At 45.0% G+C, this 23,455-nt stretch overlaps 1 protein-coding gene across 5 annotated transcripts in view; it reads left to right on the forward strand.

Annotated features, from left to right (window-relative positions):
- Positions 1 to 23,455, forward strand: part of drp2 (dystrophin related protein 2) — a 187,770-nt gene that overhangs the window by 143,611 nt on the left and 20,704 nt on the right. For all 5 annotated transcript variants that reach the window (XM_080773866.1, XM_080773869.1, XM_080773868.1 and 2 more), the window contains 7 exons: positions 2,768 to 2,853; positions 6,208 to 6,368; positions 10,100 to 10,266; positions 10,939 to 11,050; positions 14,853 to 14,989; positions 17,235 to 17,300; positions 22,011 to 22,076. In XM_080773866.1, the coding sequence (XP_080629992.1) occupies positions 2,768 to 2,853; positions 6,208 to 6,368; positions 10,100 to 10,266; positions 10,939 to 11,050; positions 14,853 to 14,989; positions 17,235 to 17,300; positions 22,011 to 22,076 (795 nt within the window). The remainder of the gene's footprint in view (positions 1 to 2,767; positions 2,854 to 6,207; positions 6,369 to 10,099; positions 10,267 to 10,938; positions 11,051 to 14,852; positions 14,990 to 17,234; positions 17,301 to 22,010; positions 22,077 to 23,455) is intronic.

Below are 23,455 nucleotides of genomic sequence, written 5' to 3' on the forward strand. Positions count from 1 at the left end.
TATGTTTTTGATGGCATTCCATTTGCTGCTTACAGTGGGTTCTTCTATGATTTCAAAAGAAGCCTCTAGTGTGCTGAAGCGGTTTCTGAGCTCCAACACAAACTCCTTGTTTTTGTTTGGATACTGGAGTTTTGCAATGTCCAGTTTCCTCTGCCGGTGGCCTTGTGGGATTGACTTCTTCAACTTGAGTTTAATGGTGGCAGCGATTAGGTAGTGGTCACTAAAGGCATCTGCTCCCCGATAAGCTCTAACATCTTGCAGTGACCTGCGCCATTTGCCATTGATGATAATGTGGTCGATTTGGTTGATGGTCCTACCATCAGGTGACTGCCACGTGAGCTTATGGATGTTCTTGTGAGGGAAGATGGTACCTCCGATGACCAGGTTGTTACTCATGCAGAGATCGACCAGGCGTTCGCCATTGTTGTTCCTTTCGCCACATCCGTGCCTGCCCATTGCCCTCTCATTGTTGGAGTTATCGGTTCCCACTTTGGCATTCATGTCACCAGTTAAGAGAAGCATGTCATGTTGGGGTACCTTAGAAACTGCCATTTGTAGTTGTTCATACCAGTCTTCTTTGACCTCCTCCTCTGCCTCGTTGGTTGGTGCGTAGCACTGTAGGATGGTGAGTTTACAGAACTTGGAGTTGAGGCGTACTCTGATCAGCCTCTCGCTTACTGGTTCCCATTCAAGCAGGGTTTTAGCTTTCTCCTTGGAGATTATGATGGCTACACCATGTGTGTGGGTGTTTTCATGGCCCGAATGGAGGATGATAGACCCATCATGCAGGACTTGACGTCCGGAGCCAGTCCAGTGACTTTCACTTATACCCAGGATGTCCAGGTGGTACCTTTTCATCTCGCTGAGGACTTGTGCTGTCTTAGTGGTCTCAAACATGGTTCGGACGTTCCACGCTCCAAAGCGGATCGTGGTTTTAGGCCCCAGTAGGCCCTCTTTCGCACTCCTGACTTCCTTCCGGCTTTCATCAGGAGTGGTCATACTGCCACCCAAAGAATTTGCGTAGCCAGAGTCTACCAAGAGCCTGGTGTCAATAGGATTGTTCATTGTAGTTTCTGTAACAATGGTTTTTTTATGGGGTGGCATTGTTAGTGCCACGCCCAACCCCCAACCTGGAGGGCCAGTGTGCTGTCTTTCGTCTCACTCCTCGCCCAAGACCTGTCTGGTGGTATGGTTAAACCTGCCAGGAGCACTAGGCTCCCCCCAGCATAGCTCTTAGGGTCATAGAAGTACCCAAGCCTCTCCACCACGACAAGGTCACAGCACGGGGGAGAAGTACAGTACGCACAGTAAGAGTATATAACAAGTTCCCCAAGAGGACATGTCTCGCAGTCGGGGCATGCAGTGGAGAGACGTATCCCCCCCAGGGGGAACCACACTGGGGTACCCGGGACATATTGAAGATGGCACGCAACACACAGTGAAAAGTGTGTGCGAGAGAGCCGCTGACAGTTAGTGGTCCCCGGGTCGGAGCGAGGTCTCCTCCTCTACTGAATCTTACCAGCAGAGCCAAAATGGCAGCGACGTTTTTTTTTCTCTTCCCGTGACTCTCCCGCATTTGTCTCTGTACGGCTCTAATGTTCCCAGGCTGACTCTAATGGTTCGGCGTGACGAATGCTCCACTTTCCATCCTCTCATAATGTTCCTTGTTCCGAATTACAACTGCTTGAAGCATGCTGTCTTTTAGCGACTGCTACGTCCGCCTCAACCCGCCCGACGAGTCAGTGTTCATCCTCCGTGGATTTCCCAGGCTGTTCCCTCCGTTCTTCCGTCCGTGACCCTTTTGTCTTCTGCCAAATGTAATGCGGTTTAGCAGACTTCCTAGTTCCTACAGTCTAGGAGACTTTAGTCTCACATAGCCAGACATAACAGTAGCTTGCCAATATGTCTTGTGAAATCTAAATTCAATGCAGGGGTTAGAACAGCAGAGAAAAGCTCCACTTACACATCTACTGCTTTGAAAACCAATTTGAAGGACCACCCCAAGGTCTTTGTCTTTGCATTGATTCTGCAAAGTTGTCATTTTCAATAACTGCCCTTACACTAAATTCAGCTGTCCCCAGATGTGTCAGTAGGCAGAGCTCTCCGATACGAACTACCTTCTTTTATACTTTGACAGTGTCAGATAATGAAAATAGCCGATCTACAACATTGTGGATGCAAAGCGTTGTGTGCTTGTAGATCTGCTATTTTCTGCATGCTATTTAGGTAAACGAGTCTTGAACACCTGCTGTTGCCCCAGACTGCCTCCCACAGCCAGCCCCGGTAGTATCCCACATCAGTGCACACACCCTTACACCTCAAGGGTATAAAGAAATCAACATGACCCCTTTAGCAAGGTTCAGCACATAACAGAATCCAGTGGCCTCGCCACTAGCTACTGAACAGGCTGTTCATGCAACCGTGTGTGTGTGTGTGTGTGTGTGTGTGTGTGTGTGTGTGTGTGTGTGTGTCATTGTGATATATGTAACATTGCTCTTCTGGTTGTGTGCCCGTGGACATGACACGCTATCATGTGCCTTTAGTGACTCTTGGATTTTCTCTAATGCGATTTCACACTATGGCTGTGACCTGCACTGTGCTGCCTTGAGCCACATAATTCCTGTCCACATTGTCATTCTCTACACAGCAGAACCAACTTTAGAAACTAGGACAGAAATAGGAATTAAATTGTTTCCGTAATTCAGCGTCCCAAAATCCCTGTAAACTTGAGTGTTTTTTCTTTTCCTTTTTTTTTTCTTCCTGCCAGCGGTCGCAACGGGAAGATGCGAGTTCTCAGCTTCAAGGTGGGGCTGGTGAGCTTGTGCAGCGCAGACGTCCAAGAGAAGTATAAATGTGAGTGTGCTGCTCGCTCATGTGCGTCTCTTCCACTGCAAACAATGGAGCGAAACAAAACAGCTCTGATTGCCAGCATTACATAAAGACATCCACTTAGTCTAATGGAGGAGGTTACTCTATTGCCATAATGGAGAAAGCCCCCTGTACATCTAGCAGGTACACCCAGGGCTATTTAGCCAAGTGTTTGATGCCAAAGAAACTCCATAGACACCCCCAGCGCCTCTCTCTCTCTCTCTCTCTCTCTGTGCCTGTCTCTCTCTCTCTCTGTCTCTCTCTCGCTCTCTCATATCTCTTTGTCTCAGGCACTCCCTGCTTCCCATTTCGATTTTCAATTAGGCTGCAATATTTTATTGGAGCCCGGCCCTGGGGTAAGGAAGGAGGCTCCTTTACTGTCTCTCTGTAATGCTAGTTTATGATACATCCCTGTAAATATGGGTCAAATAGAGAGAGAGGGAGAAATTAGAGATGCTTGTAGTTGGACCCAGAACAGCTTGCAGCTGGATACCACTTCCCAGACAGCATGCTGTCGAACCCATGCCAAGTTTATTCATGATGGTGCACTGTCTCTGCCAACTCATAAAGACTGAACTATAGCAACAATACAGATTTGGGGTTCAATCAGTGGGATTAAATGAATCTGTGCTCAGATTGTGCATTCTGTCATTTTTCAGGGTGGGCATATGAGATGCCACTCTCTGCCAGGTTGGCCTGTTTCTTGCCACCCCGGCTTCAGAGCTCAGCGAAATACCATTTGACAGTCATCTTTTTACAGAAGCGTTTATAGTACTGTAGATATAAGGGTTTATTTGGTTGCTGTACCAGACAGATGGATTTTACTCCCATTCCAATAACACCACCGAACCGGTGCATCCGGGAAAGAAAAAAAGATAAAATAAGATATAAAAGTAACTTCTCACGGAGAGACAACCTGGTGTGTGAAGATACATTTTCCTGACACTGCTAACTACAGACATCATATCTGGATTGTGTACTGAAGGCCAGGTCTTCTGGATTTATGATCAGACAATTCATACAGTATAAAAAAATAAACACTCTACCCTGCCAAACAGACGACACACACTTGTCTGTTTTGGCACCCCTATTTGGGAACGTCATTATAGGTTGTGATGAAACGCATTGTAAGCTTGTAGATCGGCTAGTTTCGCTATTCATCATACAAAGTATATGGTGCTTCTAAGTGGTTAATGTGCAGGTGGTAATGGCAGGTGTCCCTGTGTGGGTGAAGGATTGCACAGTTGGCAGGGGCGGTGAGCGCGGAGGCAGAGCCCCATGCTATTTATACTGACAGCGACTTCCAATGCCTGTCACCATCCTAGGATCGCCTGCCACACCTACAGTAGATGCTTGCCATCTCCTAGGATTGTCAACTACCCCGGAATTCAAATAAGGGACACCTGGAAGGGCGTCCATTATTTCTTCCCAGAAAAAAAGATGGTCTCAGCATATAGATACATATATACAGTTTTTGAATATCATATTAACAACCTGTATTATAGTATATGCATATGTCTTATGAGCTATTTTAACTTGTAAGATGTGTGTTATTGACTGATTCCCAAAAATAAGTAACAGTGTGTTCTTTTCAATGAGGGAACAGCCTTTTTTCCAAATAAGGGACCATTCTGTTAAGGCAGACAGTGAACCCAGATGCAGAACAGGGAACTAGAAGACTTCAGTAGATAACTGAAGTCCGAATGAACCAGTAGAGGGAATCAACTGAGGACCAAACGTCTCTCGTTTCATGGAACAAACGGCGTATAGTCTTCCTAATAGATCTCCATGCCAAGTCTTCCCGGTTGGAGCTGTGTGGGAGGCAGGCATGCCAGACATATATCAGGTTCTTAAACAAAGGATCAACTGTAGATTTAACTGACCTAATAGTAGAAGCACCAGCTAGTTTCTCTAGCTAGCTGAGAATATAACTGAGTACAGAGTCAGGTCACTGCCAGGTATTAGTAGCCAGCTATAGCCTCGGTATCCAGGCTTTTATTTCCGTTCGCTACGGCTCAAAAATGTAAAGCCTGGGGGAACGTGAGACATTTCCTGGTCTAGGAGCGGGAGTGAACTACAGTGCAGAGGGGGTGGGGCTGAGGAGTGGGAGTGAACTACAGTGCAGAGAGCCGTCGCTCTCAATATAGTGACGTTGGTTTTCTCTGCTGTTTTCTACCAGGGAGGGAAGGAGCCGAGGGGGGCAGGTGGGGTGGCTCTGAACGGTGAACCATTATTTCTCCAGCGCTTGCTCTATGCGCGCCCACCCCACTTGACCAGAAAGCACACTATAGTAGCCAGCCAGGGGATTGCAGGTTGGAAGACATCCAGGAAATATACACCAGAATGCAGCCACAACCTACGTAGTAGACAATCAAGGAGAGAATGTCAGTCAGAATACAGATAGGACCGGCAAGCTGCCATGACATCTGTATTTCAAGGCAGTTGGCAACCAGAGTTGAGGGCTCTTTCAAAGTCTGACTAGAAAAGCATTAACATTCTGTGAACAGACCAGACCGGCCTCCCAAAGCGTCCTACATCTGTATCTAACCAACTTAAGTAAAAGTATCAACACCACAATGTACAACTTGACATGAGTAAAAGTACAAAAGTATTGGTATCAAAATGCATCTTTTGAAAATAGCCGAAGTAGATTTAGAAGTGATTAATGTATTAATTATAACAATCGAAATCTATAAATTAACTATTAACTAAATTTTTCAAATGATTGTAGTGGAGTACTTAAGTACTCCATTTACAATACTGTACTACTAGTATTGAAACATTGAGAACCTGTTCTTTTTTTTCTACTGTACTGTATGTGTTTTATACTGTGATGTATACGTACATGGATCTCCTTGGGTCTGAAATAAAATAAAGTATTGATTGTATCCAGTTTCCACTTCACCTAACTGAAGGTTGACCAGATTCACATGCCAAACAGAGGATTTCATCATCAAGAAAAATGTTGTTGACAGAATGCTGTCTTGAGGAAATGTCAAGGTTATTCTGAAATGAGTTCATTATTATCAGAAAATCTTTTTTCATGGGTAGGCGGGCGGCTCAATTCTCGAATGACAGATGTCCTGATTTGCAGTGCAGTGACTCATTTCCATTCAGACATGCACAGAACAATGTGTAACTCGGGTCTGCCAAGCACATGTAGGGAGGCGTGTACTGTATATACAGTATAGACAGCTGCGACCATGAGCGGATGACAAGTATATAAAGGACCGTTTTCCGTGCATGCTGTCAACACAGACAGTGACTGATCTGATGGTGCCGTGTTGTTCGCGCTGATTTTAATATCCCCGCTGTGTCTCCCTCTCCCGGTACTTGCAGACTTGTTCCGCCAGGCGTCTGGCGCTGCCGGGGGGCTGACGGATCAGCGGCACCTCAGCCTGCTGCTCCACGAGGCCATCCAGATCCCCCGCCAGCTGGGCGAGGTGGCCGCCTTCGGGGGCAGCAACGTGGAGCCCAGCGTCCGCAGCTGCTTTCGCATGGTGAGGACATGTCCCGCACATACAACTAGTACTGTATCACCACGTACGTAGCACGTGTACATGCACACGTACACACACAGTGTGTGTGTGTGTGTGTGTGTGTGTGTGTTATATGAAACGGTTAATTGAATAATCGATGAATCGAATAACCAATTAATCAATTAAGCAAATTGAATTACATTTTACAAATGGGTTCAGTTATGTACTGTACTGTGTCATGTAGACAGACGTGCCATATACAACTTGGTTTCATATTATGAAAGGAAAATTCATGTTTTTGATGCTTATGGTTAACGTAAGCCATTTCTGTTTCTCAATGTCTGTTTTGGATCGGTGCCGGACATTTACGGCAGTCTAATAGCCTAGACTGCCTAATATAGAGTTACCTTTGAACAGCCACTGCACCAACCGCTCAGATTGCTCATGAAAATCCACTTTAAAACGGTGTAATCGCTTGTTGTAGTGTTGAAAAATATACCAAGGTGTCGACCACAACAACAGCCCGGACGGGGCGGCCGCGCCCTGCTAGGCAGCTTTCCCATTGTAAACAACAGGGACTCCATTTCTCATATACTTTGCACGACAAACATTTTTGCGATGGATTTTTTATTTAAAAAAAAACCCATTAATGGCATCTGTCTGTAGGTCAGGACAGGCACGCACCAATCTCAAGCTGGCCGTACATCCTTCAATAACATACTGTACCGCCAACATCCTAATGGTTCAATGTGTACGGTCTAATTAAGCAGATTTGACATTCACTCTTATATGCTAAACATCACTCAACGCTATACCACAAATGACAGCTTGTCTGTGAATAAATCACTTCAATCAATCAGGGTTGAATATTCGTTCAGAAAGAGGACACAGCTAATAATTTGGACACTTGAGCTAAGAGCGGTGTTTGAAGAAATTAATGATCAGGAACCATTCAAATATATTACGTCTATTATGTTCTATTGACTGTCTCCAACTCAATAAGACTTTAATACCCTTGTGAGCCATTTATAAATGGACCAGCTCAGGAAATGAGCTAATGTTCGTCTTGTGCTATTATATGTACCGTGCAGTACCCTACCTAATGCATCAAGACGGTCTTCTGAGCTTATTTGAAATGTTGCTAGATGTAGGCTAAACATTACATCACATTAATAATGCATCATATGTTACATAATAATGTAACATATGATGCATTATTAATCGTACATTATACAGGTTGCCGTTAATGCACTTACTATAAAAGCGGTATTAGATAATGCATGGGGCAGTATACACAAACTCATGACCTCACATTAATGTACATGGAAATTGTGCTTGTAGAACATGGTTGGATTATTGAAATGATGAATGTCACAGGGCAACCCGTGCCCTATAGAAGACTTGACTGTCATCAAGCTCCTTGGAGGTGTGGCTATATATGTGTAGCATCATATACTCTTATCTGTGTTGCCTAATTCTATTATAATTGGTTTGTGACTTATTTGATGCATGAAACTTGATACTTTGATACTTGAAAGCATGTTTAGTTTCTGTGTGTTAGTTTACATGTCATGTTGGGCACAGGGCAGGCCTACAGCATAAAATCCAAGCAGCCAGGTGCTCCGAGCCTTTGATTAGGCAGTGGTCTGTTATAGAGCCGAGTGGTCATTATCCAGAAATAACACACCGCTGAATTTGTCGATTGACCAATCAGAATCAAGCATTCAACCAAGCCGTGTAATTATAGATAATTAGTGTCATTATTCCACTCTAGTTCCAGAAGATATCTGTTTGTATTTTGTATAGCGGGCTCACGTTGCAATATACAGTATATGCTTTTATCGCTCTCAACAACATACCTGCGTTGCTTAAGACGTACCCTGATGTACCGTGAGATAAGTTCATGTGTGCCTTGGGATTTTGTGACAACCAGAGCTGCAATTCTCACTACTTCGCCCAAAATAGGCATGACGCGTGGTTACGTCTATCTTTAGATTGTATAAATATTTAATCAATTGAAAAAGAGCTTGTGACTAAATATAATAACTACATTGGATCAATGGAACATTACCATTTCCCGAAAAGTAGCTGTTTTTGACATTGCCAAATTTCCTCCCGACAGTGACGATAATTATGGGCTGTATCACAGAGCCATCAGACACCCCTCATTCTTAACCTTTTAATTCCATGGTTTACCAGACAGATCTTAAGTAAAGGATGCTTCATTCTACTCCAAGCTTACAATATCGACAATACAGTATCGGTGATTAAAATAAATACATTTTCCCTTAACATTTCCCTTGACAACACCGTTTTACTAGTAGGTAAAATGCCTGTGGAGGCCGTCTGGTGAGTGGCCTGCAGGAACAAAAAGGCTGCTGTGTGAGTAGGGTCAATTATATCAGTAATTATTACTAATGAATCATACAGTACGGGACTAAAATATATCTGGTAGTCTTTGTTACATGTGTGTTTCTGGCATGTTGTGTTACAGTAAGAATTCATTGTCCTATTCCTATATTGGGTGTAAAAGCACTGTCCCTGGAGATGATGTTGGAACATGATGATGCATGATAGGGCATCATAGTAGATTTCTTTCTTTAACTTATTATTTTTTTAAGTATAAAATAGTTAAGTTTAAGCTTACTTTAAGTGGTTAATTGCAGCAAGAAATGGCACGCATTGGTGAATGTTTTCTAGCTATAGTCATCATGCACATTTCAGCATGAAACTATTGAAGACAACATTTGTTTTTTTGATGGTGGCAAAGTCGCAAAGCTTCCAAATATGGTTAAAAGACTCCATCTGCTCAGCACGCTGACTAGCAACATGGTGGCGTGCTCAGAATAGCCAATGCTGTCTCCAGGTGCCAGGCATGCCAAGGCTAAGCTGGCTACTCAACCAGAGCGTGCACGCGGCGGTTTCTTCATCCCCTGTGAACCTGCTATACGGCTATGCACCACAAAGACCCCGTGAGCCCCAACATGCACCTAATAGAGCACACACTCTCAGCCTCCCACTCACAAGCACACACACATTAATTATTCTGCTGCGCTTGAGCGGTGGAGAAAGCCTTGGGGAAATCAACCTTTTAATGCATCTCTGATGCGCACTTAATGAAGAATTTAGCACATTACGGATTTTCGGCGCTTGACGAGTCGTTCCTTTATCAGTCCGCCGAATACCTTCTTATCCCTGTCATTGCCAACAGGTTGTCTTGGAAAGCATCGCAGCGCACACCACACACGCATGCACGCACAAACAAACACAAGAACAAGCATGTAAAACATGCAGGCAGGCGTCACAGGAACGCTTTACCCCTTTTTACGGTAGCTCTCAATTTACATTTTTCTTTAACAGCAAAGAGCAGCGGCTCTTTCTACTACTACTTTGAAAACCTTGAAAATTAAGAATAAAGCAAAGACGGGGATTAAAATGGTGTTCTCACTTAATACGCTCCTAGGACACGGAGAAGTCATTTTATCTGTGGGGGTTTTCTTTCTAGAGACGGCTCTTTGTAAGACTACACTGCAGAATCCTAGAGTCATAATTGAACTCTGAAAGCACACTCTCAGAATTAAAATAACACTCAGCATTCTGCAGTGCAGCTGGCAGCCAAGAGCGGGAAACACACCTTCTCATTATTCTATGCACTCGTGCCCAGATCTGCATGCGCTCTATATTTGGGTTGTTTACAGTCTCCGTCCTCCCCTTCCCTTCCCCTCCCCTGCTGCCCCACCTTCTCTCCGCAGGCCCCCGGGAAGCCTGCCATCGAGGTGTCCCACTTCCTGGAGTGGATGAGCCTGGAGCCGCAGTCCATGGTGTGGCTGCCGGTCCTACAGAGGGTGGCCGCGGCAGAGTCCGCCAAGCACCAGGCCAAGTGCTATGTATGCAAGCAGTGTCCAATCAAGGGCTTCAGGTAGCTGCGCGTGCATGCGTGCGTGCGTGCGTGTGTGCGTGAGTGCGTGCGTGCGGACATAAACACACCTGACAGAAACAATCTGCTGTATGCACATAGATAGTGAATATTAATGTTTTAAACTGGCTGTTGTAGAAGGATAGATACTAGACAAACACACATTTTACATGCTGTAAACAACCCAGTACAGCTCTGTCTGGTCTGAATTGACACGCCAGCTGCTTCTTTGCCCAAACGGAGAGCAGTCCTGACGGACTCGTTGCAGCATCATTTGCAGCTTGTTAGTCAACAATCTATTAATTGTTGCCGACAAATAGGTCATGTAGTCAATCGATATTGATTCCTTCCTTTGCTAGGACTAACTGCAATGCAACACTAGCTTAGCGTGAGACGGGTCAGATAGTTTGCAATTGACACGCAAATTAATGGTGCTATCAGCGAGTATAATCCATTCTGTGAATTTGCTTGTCAGAGTTATTGATTTTGGAGGCATTTAATACACTCCCGCGCATGCACGCACGGGTCGCACGCACACAAGCACGCTCGCTCGCACGCACGCTCGCACGCACGCACGCACACACACACACACACACACACACACACACACTGTAGAAGCACACACTCGAACACTCGAAGAGGCCATTATATTGATATTTCATGTGATGTTGACAGGTATCGCAGTCTGAAGCAGTTCAATGTGGATATCTGTCAGACCTGTTTCCTCACTGGCCGAACCACCAAGGGAAAGAAGCTACATTACCCCATTATGGAGTACTATACCCCAGTAAGAGAGTCTGTCTGTCTGTCTGTCTGTCTGTCTGTAAATAAACAGTGCCTCTCTGATTTTTAGCTCTCCCTCTCTTTCTCTCTCTCTCTCTCTCTCTCTCTCTCTCTCTCTCTCTCTCTCTCTCTCACTCCCACACACACACACACACACACACACACACACACACACACACACACACACACACACACACACACACACACACAGTACACTCACATCAGAGACACGCTTTCACTTTCAAAGGTGTGAGAGGAGGGGGGGGGGTGAACGGGTGATTACAGCAGTACAGAGATGGAGAGATTGGCACGCGCACTGAAGTGAACGTCTGTGTAGTAATGAAAACAAGGTCAACTGCAAACTGACAAATCAACAATAACAACAATAACAATGCATTTGAAGAGGAAGCATTCAACACAGATGCCTAAAGGGACCAGCTGTCCATTATTGTCACTGTGATATCGCATTGCGTGAAGGTGAAACCAGGACACTTAATTATCTTAAAAATGATGTGGAGGTTTTTTTTTTTTAAATCAGATGTCCGGTAAACTGTAAAACTTCTAGACGTTTTGGCCGGCAATGTAAATCCTAGCATCCACTCTGAGAGATATAACTGTTGGCAAGCAAACCGACACTGTGGGAGCCAACCAAAGACACACAGCCAGGAATGGGAAAAGGCACAACACCACCTCATGTAGACACTGTGGCCCTCATTTATCAATCGAGTGTAAAATCTGCCACAGATTCGAGTGCAGGTTTCGTAGTACACCCACGTCGCCACGGCATTTATAAAGTGATCGCAAACAGCTGATCCTTCCATAATTTCGTTCTGACGTTAATAAATGTGACGGCTGAAATCTATCTGGCACGCCCTATGAAATCAAGCCTCGCCCTCGTTTTTGCGACTGAACACATGTTTACGACCTGTGGGAACCATGGAAACCATGGAAAAAAGGTTTCTCCCGTGCCTTGCCCGCCTCACGCACCTCTCTCACACACACACACACACACACACACACACACACACACACACACACGCAGAAGCACACGCAACTTGCAAGCCCACTGGTGTCTTGTTAAATAAAGAACGAACACCTGCATGAATTAAATAAAGTTGTAGGCCTACCCTGTCTGTTTTCCTCTCACCTCGCTTGCTTTGCTGTCATGTCCACGCATGCACGCATATACATGACACATCGACATCGCATCGCCATGAATGGAATTAGTTTGTAGGCTGGCCTATATTAATTTTACCCATTCGTGCGCAGTGCACGGCGAAGGCGTGATACTGCGCACTGCTGTGATATTAAAGTCCTGTGGGTGACATGCCTGCATGAGAGATAGGCTATCATGTCGTCAAGGCAGCTCACAATCAACGTTTATGTAGTGATTTGATCATTGATGAACGAATCATAAACATATGGATGAAGGCTTGCCGCTTGCGCTGGTATGTGTTGGCGACGCACGCCGCGGTCCCGTCCTCCCGACCCCCGAAAATGATCTCGCTTTTATCTGAACTGTCAAAACTGTCTAAGCACTTATAAATGGTGAATGATTAAGCCCCTTACGCCTATAGCCTGCTAGTACTTACTACAAATAGGCAAGCTGTATTGTATGCTTGTCATTGTCACTTGGAAATAAAGGCGTGCAGTCCATTCATGCCTTTAAAAAAAAAAAAATATCATAATCGCATATGCCGCATCACCGCGTCCGCATGCGCTCCAAAATCATCTCACAAGTGCGCTCGCATAACAAGTGTTTGATTAAGCACAAACTAATACATTGTAAACATGTTATATTGTTTTTAATTGCGCGATTTTAATTACTTGTAAAGTTGGAAATCTCTCTTTTGTTTTTTACATACACATACCGTTTTATATTAACATTTTAGGAGTGAAAACATATGTTTTGATGCCTGTGACAGTGTCAGCAGTTCAGACAAGGCTGCTCCGCTTGTGTAAGACAGAAAAAAAATGCGTACGCCAGCTGAGGAGCAACCGTGGATTTTGCACGTTGTCACGTTCAATTTCAAGCGTTGGCGGAAATGGTAAATGTCAAAAATGTCGGCAATTTCGGCGTGCACCCATATTTTGGTCTACGCACGGTTGATAAATGAGGGCCTGTGTCTGACTGTGTGTCTGACTGTGTGTCTGACTGTGTGTCTGACTGTGTCTGTCTGACTGTGTGTCTGACTGTGTGTCTGACTGTGTCTGTCTGTGTGTCTGACTGTGTGTCTGTGTGTGTCTGACTGTATGTCTGTCTGTATCTGTGTGTGTCTGACTGTGTGTCTGACTGTCTGTCTGTGTGTCTGACTGTGTGTCTGACTGTGTGTCTGACTGTGTGTCTGACTGTGTGTCTGTCTGTGTGTCTGACTGTGTGTCTGACTGTGTGTCTGACTGTGTGTCTGCGTCCATAGCTAATCTCGCAAACCGCTGCACGAATCGGTGCCAAATCTCTTGTGCACACTGTCTGGCAGTATAGGGCAGGCACAAGAATATCCAGGGCTCGGATTGGACTTGGATCAAGTTTGGAGTCGTTGTACATCTTCATCCCTCATTGGAGCCACACCCTTCCCATGCGGATCCTGAGAATCTCATTCTCAGGATTTAATGTTCATTATTTTCTCTTTCACTCACTCACTCTGAAACTGTGGTATGTCTGTCTATACCGTACCTTATGCCAGGCATGGATTAAGCACCCCTACCCCCTCTCGATAGTGAGATCACTATCAGGTGTATTGTGTTCTGTTAAGTATGCTTACACAGCCCTGGTTCAGCTCAATGGTACACCGAGATCGAGCACCACTCAGCACTTCTTCTGCAGTGTTTTGGCTCGCTGAGTGCTCACATAAAGCACTATATCCGTAGTTCATGCTGAGCGTAAAACCTCAATGAGGCCCAAGTCTTAAAACACAAAACGCGCACAGGGTCACCGTAACGGAGTGGCATACTCTGACAAAGTATGTCTGTCTCTCTCTCTCTCTGTCTCTCTCTCTCTCTCTCTGTCTCTGTCTCTGTCTCTGTGTCTCTCTCTCTCTCTGTCTCTGTCTGTCTCTCTCTGTCTCTGTCTCTGTCTCTCTCTCTCTCTCTCTCTCTCTCTCTCGCTCTCGTTTGTATAGCAGTGGCACTTTTCAATTTTAATCAATCACAGCAAAGGACCTTCTGGGCAGTGGTTTTCTTTTTCTTTCTTTAACGGGATGATATTTTAGAGTTATTGGTTTTAAGTGGAGCAAGCTAAAACATTTTTTACCAGAAGGTAGGTGTGTGTGTGTGTGTGTGTGTGTGTGTGTGTGTGTGTGTGTGTGTGTGTGTGTGCGGCCGTGAGCAGGCGCGTGTGTGTGTTTGCGACCGTTCTTTGTGTTTGCATGTGTGTAGAAGGAACAGAAATGGAAATTAGAAAAATAGTATGAGCTGGTGGGAGGGCAAGTGCAGGGGAGAGAGAGGGAAGGAGGGGGAGATGGGGAGAGGGGGAGAGGGAGGGAGGGAGAGAGAGGGGGGGAGATGGGGAGAGGGAGAGAGAGGGAGGGAGGGAGAGAGACAGAGAGAGATGTGACACTGAGATGAAAAGCAAAGACTTTAGAAGCAGGTGAAGGGGAAAAAGCTGTTGGAGTGATGTCAAGTGGAAACAAAGGCAGTAGTGGTCCGGTGGATTTAGCTCCAGGGCAGGCAGTGGGTGGGGGGGTTGGGGGGGGGACGTTGGAAGGTAGTTTGACTGCAACACTTGAAAGAGTCCTTAAGTGGTCCACTTTATATCTCCCTGCTTTTCCAACTGCCCCCCCTCCCTCCCACACACAATCCTATGGTAGACCACCTCAGGAGAGAAGATGAGGGACTTCGCCAAGACCCTGAAGAACAAGTTCAGGTCGAAGCAGTACTTCAGTAAGCACCCTCAGCGAGGATACCTGCCAGTTCAGTCTGTTCTAGAGGCTGACAGCTCCGAGACGTGAGTCAATAATATGCAATTATGCATGTACACGCACGCACGCACGCACGCACGCACGCACGCACGCACGCACGCACGCACGCACGCACGCATGCATGCATGCATGCATGCATGCATGCATGCATGCATGCACGCGCACACACACACACAGATTGTGCAAAACATTTACAAAGTCAATCTGGCACCAACATGTGCACACTGACTCATAATCACATTTGTCTCTCTGTCTCTCTCTCACTTTATCTTTCTCTCTATTTCTTTATCTCTTTTGTGCTTTCTTTCCCATCCTCTTTTCCCCCATCATCATCTTTTCTCACACTGTCACATGCACACTGCACAGACCAAAAGGCAGAATCTTCAAAGAATTACAGCTAGTGTTTGGATGTTCACATGTATTGAGCTCAATGTGTTAACGTGCGATTTCAATTCATGCCTTTTATCTTTTGGTTATTTGTTTTTTTTAAAGATATCGGGGAACGGTTGCGCTTAGTGGAACTGGAGAGTGACCATAAAGAGCTTTTTTTGATAGAAGTGCATTACCATACACTGCTTTTACACTCACATCCTGCATCCTAAAAACTAATTTGATAGCGCATCCTTAATGTCTCTCACGACGAGGAAGTCAGCCTCTCATCCAGTGTCTTAAGTGTTTGTAAATAATAATGTGAATTAGTTATATTAGATAAATAGTAATGTAGAGACAATAAAATAGAAAGTGCAGTGAGTGACCAGACATATAACATCCCAAAACAAAAAAAATCTGTACAGTCCTGAATTACGATCAGTTTTCCGAATTCCGAATCCTTTCCTGTTTGTCTCGAAACCCAGAGATTTAAAAAATAATAATAATAATGGTTAAGTCCGGCTTGGATGGGTGCTTCAGCTAACACAATGGGTCCTTGGTGAGGGGGAAGCCGGGTGGGGAGGGCTATCTCTGTCACTGCACCAGCGACTTTACAGATTGGCTAGGGTGCCTGTTCAGTGGGGAGCTGAAATGGGCACGGTAGTGAATTCAAAATAATGACTCCTTACTGTCAAGTCAAGTGAAAAGAAGCAGCTAGCGACTCGTTTATCGGAGGAGACAGCAACAACAATGTACAGTACAAGCCACGTAAAGGGGAAGTGAAAATGACTGGCTATTATTTATAGACACACAAAAAGGGCGAGGGGCAGTCTAGAGACGGATGATCCCTTAGGCTCCTACCCATCACCTTCATGGCTGCATGCACCAGCTGCTGTAGCTGAGACCTCAGGGCAATTGGGTTGGAAAGGGAGGCTGTGCCTCAACAGTGGGGTTTTCAGTGGAGTGCTAAAAGCTAAAACCAGTGAGAACAGCGTTGTTTTTTCACTTTACTTTGAAGTCGGCTCTGTGCTGACATGTTTAAGCATTTTTCACTGTCAAATAACAAAAAGAAAGAGTATTTTCTTTCCCTGTCACATTTGTTTTTTAAATTCATGCATTTCTTTGATACTTCAGCCCGGGCATGTGTTAGATTTACAAACCAGGCTGAAATCCCACAACAGACTGCTGAGCTCAGTAGGCAGAGATCAAATGTAGAGATTGTAGATTAGAATAAAATGAACTGCATACTGCATACAGTGTGCGTGGGTCGTTATATTTTATTCCCAATGTGTGTTTTGGTAGAATAACCCAAGTCTGCCAAGAAAATACAATAGTATTACTCTAGAATAGACACCGTCAACATGAACACTTATACATGAGGACATTGTTGCTACAAGTGTGCATTATAGTGTGGGAATTCACTGTTAACAGGCCTACTTTCTGCACGGACGTGTGTGTACAATAACTACTGTACATGTACAGAAACTATTGTCATAGTGTTTGGGCACGGTATTCAGGGACGTGCACACATAGACATCAAAGGGGGCTACAGCCCCTGCCCTTTTACCTGTTTGCAAAACAAGTGCCCTTTCCAGACCACGATTTACTATGGCAAAATAAATGCAAATGCCCTCCTCTCCTTTCCATGCCACGCCGGAAGGCAGCATTCAGGATAATTGCTTTCCCCCCCCCCCGAAGTCTCCTGAACTTGAACACAGCATTTTGCGTTGAACAAATTTGTTTTGTTTTGCGGTGTGTCATACACACCGCATCTTCACTAGCTTAAAGAGTGCTGGGTTGCGCACCGAAAATAGCAGATCTACAAGCTCTCAGCACGTTGCACGCGCTGAGACGGTATTGATTTTGACTTGCTGTGTGTGTGTGTGTCTCATTCCTCGGCAGGCCGTGCTCCTCTCCCAAGTTGCCCCATGCGGACACACACAGCAGGATTGAGCACTACGCCAGCAGGTATGAGCATCACCGCTTAATATTAGCATGCACGCACACGAGACAACACACTCCCCTCTGTCACCCACCTTGTGCATTCCAAATCCGACCTCCACCTCTCCACATCCCACTCCACTCTCACCTCTCTCTCTCTCTCTCTCTCTCTCTCTCTCTCTGCTGCCTGACTCCTCTCATTGGTCTTTGCCACGCAGAGACTGAAGTATTGATCCGCCCACGTTCTGTACTGAGATCAGGCTGGAATAAAGCTTTGCTCTTCAGACTGTACACGGTCTGTACTGAGATCAGGCTGGAATAAAGCTTTACTCTTCAGACTGTACACGGTCTGTACTGAGATCAGGCTGGAATAAAGGCTTTGCTGTTCAGACTGGAGGCACATCCCATTTGTGTCTCAAATGTGATCTTTAGGACTGACCGTGTCCACTCTGTGCTGTTATGTGATAATTAGGACTGACTGTGTCCACACTGTTATGTGATCTTTAGGACTGACTGTGTCCACACTGTTATGTGATCTTTAGGACTGACTGTGTCCACACTGTTATGTGATAATTAGGACTGACTGTGTCCACACTGTTATGTGATAATTAGGACTGACTGTGTCCACACTGTTATGTGATAATTAGGACTGACTGTGTCCACACTGTTATGTTATAATTAGGACTGACTGTGTCCACACTGTTATGTGATAATTAGGACTGACTGTGTCCACACTGTTATGTGATCTTTTCGGACTGACCGTGTCCACACTGTTATGTGATCTTTAGGACTGACCGTGTCCACGCTGCTATGTGATAATTAGGACTGACTGTGTCCACACTGTTATGTGATAATTAGGACTGACTGTGTCCACGCTGTGCTGTTATGTGATAATTAGGACTGACTGTGTCCACGCTGTGCTGTTATGTGATAATTAGGACTGACCGTGTCCACGCTGCTATGTGCAAGTGATCAGATTGACGTGTCCACGCTGTTATATTTGTGTATTCGGGAATCATCTGCCTGTCTGTGTTGGTTGGTTGCTGTGGTAACAATGTATTCACCTCATATAATTCTCTTCTTATTACATCTTATTTTGTAAGCTCTTTGCAATTGTCTCCTCACCATTGCACAATGGTCAGTATAAGTAGAACAATCTATTGTATCTTCCCATCCTTCAGGCACAATAACCTGGCTTACACAGACCGTGACATATTATTTGACCAGCATATGGCACAGATAAACACATGTTTAGATTAGACTGATAATATAGTATTAATAAAATCATTATTGCAATTTGCAACTGAAGGTTTTTGTCACGACATCTACTGTAACTCACAATCCTCGTCACTCACAATCCCCATATACGGGAATGTCCCCATATAATTATGGTCACGCATTGTGATATCACGTCTAGTCACGTCTCCAAGACATGCTATATATGGCCATGAACCCTGGCCAATGGCCATGGCCATGAACCCTTGTTCACCGAAAAAACGAAACAAAGATTTCAGCATCAGCTGTACATAAGTTGTGCGCTTCCCTGGAGCGCACACTTTGTGTGTCGCTGAATCCACGGAGACAGCAGACACAGAACATATGGGGGACTGCGCCTCGTCCCCGACCTCAAACGCGGTAAACGTGTTATATAACTTGTTATATAAAGAAAAGACAGGAGGAAAGTGGGCAAGGATTATGAATTTGGTGGCATTTCACATTGCAAAAGGGTGCAGGAACAGTGGGCACCTCAGTGTTAAATATCATTATTGGCCATTAGGTTGAACATGCCCATGCAGAAGTTAAGGGGTGTGTCTCATTTCTGTTTCATATAGCCAAATGATAATAACGATATGGAAAAATGCACTATAGGTTAATTCATTATAATAATTTCCTGTGTGTGAATAATGTGTGTGAGTGAGAAATGTGCTTAATTTAAGGCATTTATGCTTCAGCCAAGAAAACCTTTGCTAGCCTTGGTGATAAGGTCATGTATTAATACCGCGCTGCGGCACTATACAAAGAAAGTTGGTGCTACCTAATTTGTGGTGGCGCTACCAACTGAAAAGGTAGGTGGCACCAGTGCTACCTATGAAAAAGTTAGTCTGGAGCCCTGTCTGTTTTTCATTGTGCATTTCTTGGTCAAAGTTGATCCCATGCCAAAGCGACAGCAGCAGTCTGACGTCACCCAGGCGGATGTGTGCACATACCGATCTGCCCCAGCAGTATGACCTCCACACTCTCACGGAGGAGACTGCCGACGAGCGGCGGCGGCGTCTGGCCAGGGAACGCCACAGGCGCCGCCCGCGGATGCGTGCACACGCCGACCTGCCCCAGCAATATGACGATACTGGGATGATTGGGAGCGCACCATCCGCGACCGCAAAAGTCGAACGCAGAGTGTCCGCTGAATGCCGATGGTGGAATAAAATTAAACAGCAGAGTTTGTTGTGAGAGAGAGAAATAGTGTGTGTATGTGTGTGTGTGTGTGTGTGTGTGTATTCTTTCCCTTAGGCACTTGCTCACAACTATTCTGCACGCTGCCAGAGCACAGCAAGCACACACATCAAGAGAGCAGACAACAGACTGTCCTCTTTACCTTTGATCTTGTCTCCCCTCCTTCATCCTCCTCTGTTGTTGTTTGCCCAACGGACCCGTCCATCCCTCTCCCTCCCTCGCACTCGATTATACTTTCTCCCCTCTCTACTCTTTGTCGGACATTTTTACCTTCAAGGCCCTCCTTTGATATTGATGTATGTATTGCTATGTCCTTCTTTCACGTTGACTCACTTGTTGGCAATTAGAATTATTTGCTTGGAACGGTCTCTTGGCTCAAACTGAGGCCCCAGGAAACTTCAGCTGCCACAACATGCCCATTACAGTCTGCCAACGGCCCTCACCGAAATTAAATGGATAAACAGAAGTAGAAAAACCAGTGACGCACTGTACAATTACATAATTTAGGAACAAAATAACAAAAAAGTGAAGTATGTCCACCGGAAAATAAATGCTTAATTGCGAGCCCTGTGGAAACTGCAAGAAATTGGAAGTCTCTGTTCTTCAGCTTTGTCTTCACAGCGTCCATGGTGGGCCAGGTAAGAATTTATTATAACCCGAGGAGGTCAAATCCCTTTGGTACCAGTTTGTTTGTAGGGTCCATAATACAGTGAGTACTCATTATCGCTCTACACGTCTACAGCAGTGGTTCCCAAACTTTTTCATGTCAAGGACCCCCAAATTGACACCAATTAGCCTGCGGACCACCATTTGAAAAGATATGCCAAGCAGTGATTCTCAATACGTTTAATTTCAAGGACCCCCAGTTACTGCCTTCCATAATAAAGGCATTAAAAAAAAGTGTGCTCTTTGGAGCGCAAGTGTCCACCAAATTTGGAAAGCAGTCAAAGTCTGGAATCTGAAACATGTAGTCAGACAAGAATTGTGTTGACAAGAGATCCAGTATAAGTCACAACGCATTGCGCTGCAACACGAACTTGTAGATCGTGTAAAATCAGCCATTACGACGGCATCAAGGCCCCGCCAAAATACATTTTAGTCGACTAAATCAACTGTAGATTTAGTCGACTAAAATCTTATGATATTTAGTCGACTAAAACTAGACTAACACTAAGTAAGAATAAACTAAAATAGACATTTGCTGCCAAAAACAACACTGCCCAGCAGCACCACATGCTAAAGGAGCTCTGTGTGAATCCCATACAGTACATAGAAATGTATGATTATGGTATGATGAGGTATGATTATGTTAAGCATTTTTGGCATTTACCAACCCCACTGACTCCTGAGTTTGTATTCAAACCAACACATGAACCCTGGAGAGGATTCTCAAACTCCCCGTTGCTTTCCTCGATGAAGCCGTTTTAAATTCAGTATGCCTCAAATGGCTTGCTTCTTATCAGCAGTCACTACACACAGTGCAGACAGTGAAAGTGCCCTGCGCTGTCAAAGGACGTACAAGGGACAGCTGGGCTCAGAGGAGCTGTCCTAGCCGGACCCAGCATTTACAACCGCTCATAAAAACCCCACGCTGTCCATGGTGCTGAAAGGCAGCATTGCTCAAGGATACCCGAAAGCCCTTTACTGAATGCTTCATGCAAAATGGTGAACGGTGCATTCATATAGCGCCTTTATCCAAGGCGCTTTACATAGATTGTACATCAATTCACCCACTCACACACACGTTCATACACCGATGGCGGCGGAAACCATGATGCAAGGCACCAAGCAGCACATCAGGAGCAATTAGGGGTTCAGTGTTTGCTCAAGGACACTTCGACACTAACTCTGGGGGAGCCCGGGTTCGAACTAGCAACCTTGTGGTTACCATCCAGCCACTCTACCCCTGAGCCACCGCCCGCACCGTTGCAAGTCAATATGCCTTTACCTCTCTCCTCCAGAAGAGAGGTACGACGTACCAAATCTACCAACACAATTTAGAACATTTCACCAGATACGTTTAGCCTATAATGACCTATAATGTGTGAAAATGGTTAAGCGGCACTTGCTTGTCATTGCTGCTATCCATTTTTGTTGAACAGCTACATCATATCCTGCAATATTCTCCCACACAGCATTTGTGTTTCTTTATGATAGCATCAACTTCAACTGAACCTGCTGCAACAGTGAATCTGATTCATCTACTTAACTCCGCTGTATTCCTCACTCGTTTTCTTTGTGCCTGTGAACTCCCTGTGTGTGTGTGTGTGTGTGTGTGTGTAGACTGGCAGAAATGGAGAGCCAAAATTGTTCCTTCTTCACAGACAGCCTGTCTCCTGATGAAAGCCTGTGAGTATACACCACCCCCCCACCCCTAACACACCAAACTGTCTCATTACACCCATAGCCTTTTATAATTTACCATTGGGATTGGTTTGTTTGTGTGTGTGTGTGTGTGTGTGTGTGTGTGTGTGCCCACACAGGCACGTGTGCTACTTATTTCTTTGTGCTTTTATCCTCAACACTTAATTATTGTGTGTTATTGAGTGTCATGGGAGCAAAAGTTGCCTTGCTCCACATAATGTAAATGACCCATGGCAGTGCATGGTGCACACACGCTCACGCACACCTTGATTATAAGTACGGCATTGCAAACTTGATAAAATACCGGCTCTGGATAGAATCAAAAGTACTTTTTCCACACATGAAAATCCTTGTTTGATCATTGACTCTGAGGGCCCCGTCTTCCACATAGTGGCAGCGCTAGGTTCACTTCAGTATATCTTTGGGCCGATGCACATGCCATGCACCCAGATACCAGTGTTCTACCGTGTGTGTGTGTGGGGGGGGGGGGGGGGGGGGGGGTGGGGGTGTGGGTGTCTCGGTCTTAAAATAAGGTATGGTGTGGCGCAATGCTATTCCCTACAGACTTTGCGCTTCAATTTAAGACCAACTTGGAGCTGGTCTTATCGGCAGATGCAGTGAGTTGAAATTTCCAACTGATTAATATAATTTTAAGTTCTCTGTATTCAGCAAAGTGTGGTCGTTAATGCTGTTATGTGTATCATATATGATTTATTACCAGTCATTCAAAGGCTATGGCTTGCAGAGAGAGAGAGAGAAGGATTTATTTCCGTATGAAGCCGGCTATACATTTTATTTATTCATGTGCTCAAATAGCCTACCTCTTATCGTATCAGAATGTTTTGAATCCATCCTCCTGTCATTCCTTATCTATCCCTGTAGCTACAGTAAGGTTATTATCCATGTCCAAATGGGCTTCCAAATGTTCACAGCACAGAGTTCCACCGTCTCATGCTTTCATATCATTTAGTTCCAAACATTATCTCACTCAGAATGAGCATATGTGAATATTAAAATGATATATCAAGATATCACAGATGTCTGTTGGACAAGAGACAATTAGGCTGCAGTGACAGCAATAATGGCCATGCACTTTGGGTTTGTATTTATCTTGTTTCAATGTTGATTGAGTCACGTGGTTTGACCAAACACTTGTGTTTGATGGGGGGGGGGCAATCAAACACAAGTGTTTGTTTAAACCACGTGACTTCCATTGTCAAGCATTGAGGCGGCCATGAAACACAGACGGAACACAGAATGTTCGTTTGAAATGTCTGTATGAGGCCTAAGACCATGACCCTGCATCAAACTTGGGCCCGAGTGGCAGACCCTCAGTGGAACCTCAGTGTTCTTTTAACTGGAAT

Source organism: Protomyctophum bolini (genome assembly GCF_963924005.1).
Source record: "Protomyctophum bolini genome assembly, chromosome: 10".
NCBI classification, from domain to species: Eukaryota; Metazoa; Chordata; class Actinopteri; order Myctophiformes; family Myctophidae; genus Protomyctophum; species Protomyctophum bolini.